Genomic DNA, 7,966 nt, shown 5'->3' on the forward strand with positions numbered 1-7,966 from the left:
TTTCCTGATATATTGATACATTCTGTGTATTTTTATCATTTTGACAATCATATATAATATTCTTCTTTCTGACAGATTCACTGATTATTGATTATTGATCAATCAGCTGTTTGCTTTCTGATGCAGGACTAGGCTGTTGATCAGCTCTGGCACTGTACACTGTGATCAATAGTAATTATAATAATAATACAAAAATGTCTTACACGTCTTTAAATCAAAGCTCTGGCACCCCACGCTGGGGGTCCTGAATATAAAGTTACCTTATTGCAGGACTTCCTGTTTCACTGGGTTAGTGGTTGTTGTCTGTGTGAGGTACCTTCAGGTCCTTCAGTGACTCCAGATATGAAACAACCAGCAGCCCATGCATCCTAACCCTAACCTCAGTCGATAAAAGTGTTGATACCAGTGATCAGTAACCAGGACTCAACAATATCTGTGAAATTAACTTTATCTGCAGTGTCTGAAAGATCTGTGTGTGGATTATTGAAGAATAAAGATCCTCATCCTCCTGCTGATGTTTGAGTCTTTATACACTGACCAGTGGATCATGAAAGCTGCTCTGTGTGGCAGTGATGAGACAAAGTGCTTCATTCAGGGAGGATTTGTTGCTCTCTGCTGCCTCCTGCAGGAACAACTGAGAAACAGCAGAGAACATACGCATTCATTTAGAATACAACATATAATATTGGTATATACAGTATATATAACATACTAATACTACTACTATAACATATTACTAATAATATTACTAATACTACTAATACTACTAATACTAATACTACTACTAACTCCAATACACCCATTAATGCATGTTACTAACTTTACTTCTTCCCCGGAGTTCTTGTGCTTTCTCATCTCGCAGGTTCTCCATGGATCCTGGTGGAGCTCTGCCATGGTACTGGCTTGACTGCCATTGCAATAATTCCATACTGATATTATTGTTATTACTATTATTATTATTGTTCATCGTCCCCCATCATTGTGGCTGTTCGTCATCATCATCATCATCAGTCATTTCTGTTAGTATAGTTGTTGCTGATATAATGATGTTGGTAATTGCTATAATAAATTATAGTAATTGATAACTTTATTATTCTCAACACTACCTACCTCACACACTGAGCAAGGTCGGACAGTTTAGACTCTGGGACCTGTAAGCTGAGCAAATATGATAGACAAAGGATATTTTCCAGGTGAGGATAATTTTATTCACAAATAAATTCTACCCAAGCAAAGAATTTGGACATATTCTCAGTTGTGATGTGACCAGTAGTATGACAGTATGAATGAGTGAATGTGATGCAGTGTAAAAGCGCTTTGAGTGGTCAGAGGACTAGAAAGGAGCCATATGAGTCCATTTACCATTTACCATTACTTGTGACTGCAGGTAAGGCTTTTTATTTGTGCCAGGAAGAGGAAAAGCATGAATAAATCATTTTCTTGGTTAATTAAACTACACTGTATGAAAAAACATTTGTGGACACGTTTTTTTAAATCATTAACATACGTAGCCTTGCAGCTGCTGTTTGTATCTTTTTAACTGGATAAAATTGACATGATGCCTTGAAAATGTAAGTTCTGACATATCAAGGCTCATCTTAAATCATAATATACTAGAATATCTATATATATCTAATATATCTGGAAAACATGCAGAAATAGCTCTCAGGTAGTTTACAAGCCCCGCCCACACCTCTACACAGCTCTCAGGTAGTTGAAGAGGGCAGTGAGCCCCCCCTCCAACACCTCCTTCACAGGCTTGAGCAGCGGGTTGTGGACGATGTGGAGTCCTTTATCTAGAGGATGACAGGCCAACTTCTCCAGTCGAGACAACTGGTGCATCTCCTGAAGACATCATCATCATCATCATCAACATCATCATTATCATGAGTTACCAACAGAGTGTCACAAGTAGTTTACCTGTGGGACGTCCTTAATGTCATTAAAGTCCAGATTCAGTAACTCCAACCTGGAGAAAATCAAATAATTTTAAATCAAAAAAAATCTCGAACCAACTGAAATCAGCTGGATTTTTTATCTGACAGGTATGGGAGCCAGAGTGAGGTTACTTCCTGGGTGTCTGCAGTTAGCTTGTATTGTACAGTGCAGTCTATATCTCATGAGATGGGTTACTTTGTAATGGAAGTTACCTGGTCAGGTGGGTCACCCATCCAAGGTGGGATCATCTGCTGAGGGGGTTCATTGTATGTTGATGCGGTTTACCTGATGAGGTGGAGTTACCTGGTGAGGAAGCAGAGGGCCTTAGGCAGAGAGTGGAGGCTGTTTCCCTCCACAATGAGGATCTTGAGCTCCACCAGAGCCTGGATATTCTCTGCCAGGTTCTCCAGACGGTTATAGGCCAGATGGAGGAACACCTGCAGGGACAGAGGAAGTGAATGACAGTATCAATAATAAATAATCAATAATTAACCTGAGATACAGTCAAATATGTTATGTTTACGGTGTGACTCAGTGAAGAAGGCATTAGTGGTGACAGATTCTAGACTTTACTGAACTAAAACCAATGATAATAAACAATAAAAACCTCAACCTTCTACCAATAAACATATAAGAGCAAAGGTCTTCATAATTAAAAATTATGCATATTATCATCATCATCATTATCATTACTTATTATTATGCGTCATTTTCAGAGTGATATTTGGTAGTTTACTCCCCAAGGGTCAGGGTTCAATCAGTGTCTTGTGAAAGTCATTTATAATGTCAACTTCAGTTCTTCACATGAAAACAGCTGCTTTCAGACCTCCAGGTTCAATTCAATTTTTCAATTCAATTCAATTCAGTTTTATTTGTATAGCGCCAAATAGAACAGGTCTAGACCGTACTCCTTATAAAATTATTTACAGAGACCCAACAGTATCACCATGAGCAAGACCTTGGCGACGGTGGCAAAGAAAAACGTCCTTTTAAGAGGCAGAAACCTCAGACAGACCCCAACTGTAGGTGGGTGGCCGTCGGCTTCGACCAGTGTGTGAATGTCGGATTCAGAAACTCCCAGAAATGGTCGGATGAAGCCCCATAATGTGACGTTGGTACTGGAATTGTGGATTTGGATTCAGCCTTTCGGACTGATGTGAACGTACCAGAGTCTTCATGTTGTAAACACAACCAGGGATATGAGCGATGTGGTTGTGACTGAGGTTGAGTTTCCTGAGTCGGGTCAGATTGGAAAGACAGGCAGGCAGCGAGGACAGCTGGTTGTTGGCCAAACTGAGCACCTGTCAGACACAAAGGAATGGAAGAAGTTTACTTTTATTCCAGCAGCTTCTGTTAGATTGGATGATCTCCTGTGGAGGGCGCCAGTGGTGGAAAGAGTACTGACATAGGCGGCGCTAGGGCGTCATATATGGGGAAGCTAAATTATTATGACGGGGGCAGCTCCTGATGACAAATAAAAACTTAATTATAAACCTTCCTGTAAGCTTTAGACTCTAACTTAGTCCCATTCCCAGGTCCTCAAATACCAACACTTTGGCAGAACGAATTTATTAATACCCTGTAAGGGAAATTCAAATTTGGCACAGCAGCACAGGGGAATGTAGTGCAAAGAGTACAGAAAGAAACAAACAAGGGTCCCAGAGCATAATGTTACAACTTTCAGGTCATCATTTGAGATTACATGCGCGATTAGTAAACGCTTTATTTATCCCAGGAGAACCAGAGGCAGCGCTGCTCAGAGGGGAAAATCAACAGTGATGCCTATTTGGCCCTCCATCAGCCTCGGGCCAGCGATTTGTCGTGTTTAGACGTTGTTTTTTTAACCTTTTTCCTCTGGTTTTAAATTGCCCGTTATATCAGAAATCAAAAGGCCAGGCCCAGGACAGTGGGGCGCACTATAGTTAAGGGCGAATCTTCATGTGTACAGTGACGTAACTTTGTTGTCCCGAGGAGAACCAATTGACCCAGTATATATAACTCAAGTGGAAGTGTATTTCAAGAGTAACATCATCAAGTAAGCCTTAGATAAGAGGGGACGCCAAAGCTTTCAATTAAATGGATGTAGGCGTTTCCAATGTTCTGCACCAGGATTTTCTTTTCCTGAAAGCCATTTATTAATTTGGTGAACCCCCCTTTTAACTGGCCCCAAAAGCTGCAATTTTTAAGGGAATGGTCCCCCTCCCCGCATCTGTTTTCCACTGAAAACAGAAGTACCCAAAAAAGACCCAACGGGTGCGCTAGAATGCCCCACTGCTGTTTGGCTTTGTTATGGAACGCCCAACGGCCCAGAAACTATTAGAGTAGAAGAAAAAAAATAACTGGAAAAATAATAACTAAAGGAAAGGTATGCCCACAAAAGTCCTTGGTGATGCCCCAGATGATGTCCCCTTTGTCCCTTCCTCTAACTGGTTGGAGGGCCTTTCGGGACGCAGTTGAGGACCAATCGTCTTCGTTTTGGGAGGGGTGGGGACAATTCATGATTCACGTTTCGGTACGAGTGGCAGCTGTCGTCTGCTGACAATGAGAAACGTACCTGCTGGAGAAGTCACGTGTCACTTTTGTTTGTTAAAGTATCATTTACTAATCCAGCTCAAGGTGAAGGAGACTACCAGTCTTTCTAAGATCTCCTCATCCCTGCTCGAAGTCCATGTACAGACGTCAGGGAAGCACAGAAAGTCAAAAAAAACCAGCGCTGCTGGACATGCTGCTGATCACCAACAACCCGTACGCACCTATACATCTCCCAAGCGAGAGGTAACGGTTGCCTCCATCAACGACCTCAGAGGGAGGTTGATGGCCACTGACAGTCTTCGATGTGTTCGGCTTCATCAGATTGAGAAGATGGGTGTCTATAAACTGACGGGCGCATAATGCACTACGGCTATGAAGTTCACCAGAGCCAGCGTGAGGAGCAGGGCAGAGCCCGATGGACAGGCTGCGATAAACGGCCTACTAATGGGGCTGAACTCTGCTGACCTCATCAAAGGGTTGTGCCATCCAGAGTCAAGGTAGGAAATGATATGTCCAAAGGCAAAGTGTGGACCAGTCTACTACGCCCTTGGTGCCTGGCGAAGTAGTGCTATGAAAGATGTTAATTGGATGGGGTGAGAATCAACCATCCCTGGACACAAAAACAGCATCGTCAGTACTTCAATAGGAGTGCTGGACTAGCTGGATTTTGAGATCTTTGATTTCAACACTTTTGAGCAGCTTTGCATTACTACACACAATGAGAAACTGCAGCAGTTTTCAAAGCAGGTCTACACACCACCAAAGTTACATCCTTTGCCAGAACTTATTGAGCCCCTTTAATTAATGTAGTATTTTTCCAGGGGCTTATAACATTATTTTTGGGCGAGTTCAAGTGGCCATACCATTGGGCAGTAATCCAAGACCATTCCCCTTTCCAGATCAAAAGTGGTATCCAAAATACCTTGGTATTTTTATGCCCACATGCAGCTGAAGCATTTCACAAACATAATATAGAGGCAATTATAGACATGGATCAAAAAATGACTTGAAAGAGCTGCTTCGTCCCTTTCTGTGATGGGAAAGCTTTCCCATTATTTACAAAATAATGTTTAACCCGAAGATCTGTGTCCAAAACATTCATTTGTTGCCCGAACAGCATCTCCCAATGAAGTATTCTGCATAAAATATATATGTATAATTTATATGGGATAACATAAAAGGAATTTAAATGAATAAAAACTGTATCTTCCCTAAATAGCAACTGGTATTTCAAGCGTGCGCCAGCTTTTTGTTTTGGAGTTTGGGTGCTCCCGCCCAATGCATCCTGGTCGCAGTCAAAGTTTGGACACACCCCTTCTCATTTAATGGTTTTTCCTTTATTTTTACTACATTTAAACCGGAGTTGTATAAGGTTCTCACCATGGAAGCCATCAAAACTATGAAATGACATATATGGATTCATGTAGTGACACACAAAAAAAGTGTGAAAATAGACTCCTAAATATGTTTCATACATTTTAGATTCCTCAAAACCTCAGCCAGCCCGCTTTGCTTCCGTTGACAGGCGCTGCAAACCCTTTGGGGCTTATCTCCTCAGTGAGCTTTCATGGATGTAGTCACCTGAATCGGTTTCACATTCACAGGTGTGCCTTGTCAGGTTCATTTGTGGAATTTCTTGCCTTCATCCAATGGGGGTTTTGGGGAACCCCATCCCCAGTTGTGTTGTGCAGAAAGTCAGGTTTACGGTGGCCACACAGGGCAAACCCGCGCTGGCAAACCGGCCAAAACCGCTGCCAACACAGGATGATCGCGATCCAAAAAACACCCAACAAACACACATAAAACAAATCCCACCCAGAAAAAAACGCAGCCAACAGAAAATGCTGCAATGCACCAGAACGAAGCAGAAGCCAAAACTTACAAACCCACAAAACGAAACTGCAGAAAAGAAAAAATGCTGCAAATACCAAAAACACACAAAACCAACAAACAAGCTCCACGGCCCGCAGAGGCAAACGCTGAAATTCAACTCGCCGGCAAAACAGAAGTGCGCCCAAAAGGCACAAGGGGGGACGCCGACACCTCTGAAGGGATGGACCCAGTCCTGTGGGACCAGACCCGAACCGACATGAAAACCGTAACACAGGTTGGTAAACACAGCCTGACAGCCCCTATTTGACAACCTGTTAGAATTTTTAAGATATTATGAGAACGGCAATCGCTAAGTACACGAGAAATGACAGTCCATCCCCAAATTACTTTAAAGAACTGAAAGTTCAGTCCCAGCTCCGTAACAATTGCAAAAAACTTTGAATGTGGTCCCCCCAAGCTGCAGTGCGCAAAAACCATTCAAAGGCGGCCTAAGACGGAACTGGGCTCACCATGAGGGACCGCCCCCGGAAAGGGAAGACCAGAGCGCCCCCTGCTGCTGAGGATAGTTCATCGAGTCCACCAGCGCCTCAAGAAATCGCGCAAGTTACAGCACCTCAGATTTAGAGCCCAGATGAATGCCACAGAGTTTCTAAGTAGACAGAATCTCTCATGAAACTGTTCAGAGGAGACTGCACGAATGCAGGACCCTTTATGGTCAAGATAGGCTGCTAAAAAACCACTACTCAAAGGAAAAGCCAACAAGCAAAGGATTTGTTTGGGCCAGAAACCAAAAAGGATGGACATTAGACCCCAGTGGAACTCTGTGGCTTTGGTCTGATGGTCCAATTTGAGATCCCTTTGGTTCCCACCCGCTGTGTCTTTGTGGGCCGACGCCAGAACAAGGGTGAACCCGGATGGTCTGCTACCCATGCCATGGTTCCACTGTGGAACGGCCCAAAAAAAATCAAGGGAGGAGGTGTGATTGGTGTGGGGGTGCTTTGCTGGTGACATGTTGGGGATTATTTCAAAATTAAGGCAAAAGCCCACCTGAACCCAGCCAATGGCTGCCACACGCATCCCCTGCAGCACTCCATGCCCATCGCAAATCCGGTTTGCGTTAAATTGGAGCCATCATCTTATTTTTCAACAACCAGGACCAATGACCCAACAAAACACACCTCCCCCCAGGCTGTTTTAGGGCCTATTTGACCAAGAAGTGAGGAGTGATGGAGCTGCTGCGCCAAGACTGATCTGGCCCCTCGCACGGTCACCTGACCTAAACCCAATCGAGATGGCGTTTTGGAGCATGAGATGGAGCTGCACGAGTGAAGCGGCGAAAAGGCCAACAGTGCTCCCAGCATGCTCCTGGGGAACTCCTTTTAAGACTGTTGGCAAAAGCAATTTCAGGTGACGCCGTGTGAGCTCATCGAGAGAATTAAAAAGAGGCGTGCAAGGCAGTAAATCAAAGCGCAAACAGGGTGGCCTATTTTTGAAGAATCTAAAATATAAAAATGTTTTGAAGTTTATTTCACACTTTTTTTCTTTGCTACATAGATTCCATCAGTGTCGTTCATTGATAGTTTCTGATTGGGCCTTCAGTTGAGAATCTACAGTGTAAAGTAGTCATGAAAAATAAAGAACAAGAACGCCAATTTAAATGAAG

At 43.2% G+C, this 7,966-nt stretch overlaps 1 protein-coding gene across 1 annotated transcript in view; it reads right to left on the reverse strand.

Moving 5' to 3' along the window:
* Positions 1 to 1,214: 1,214 nt before the first annotated feature.
* The window catches only part of lrrc30a (leucine rich repeat containing 30a), a 10,678-nt gene continuing 3,926 nt past the window's right edge, over positions 1,215 to 7,966 (reverse strand). The window contains exons 4-7 of the mRNA XM_035657367.1: positions 3,105 to 3,239; positions 2,242 to 2,375; positions 1,921 to 1,969; positions 1,215 to 1,845 (exon numbers count right to left, since the gene is read on the reverse strand). Coding sequence (XP_035513260.1) covers positions 1,696 to 1,845; positions 1,921 to 1,969; positions 2,242 to 2,375; positions 3,105 to 3,239 — 468 coding nt within the window. The 3' untranslated portion in view covers positions 1,215 to 1,695. The remainder of the gene's footprint in view (positions 1,846 to 1,920; positions 1,970 to 2,241; positions 2,376 to 3,104; positions 3,240 to 7,966) is intronic.

This window comes from Morone saxatilis, unplaced genomic scaffold (genome assembly GCF_004916995.1).
Source record: "Morone saxatilis isolate NCDOM2014 unplaced genomic scaffold, NCSU_SB_2.0 Contig0, whole genome shotgun sequence".
NCBI classification, from domain to species: domain Eukaryota; kingdom Metazoa; phylum Chordata; class Actinopteri; family Moronidae; genus Morone; species Morone saxatilis.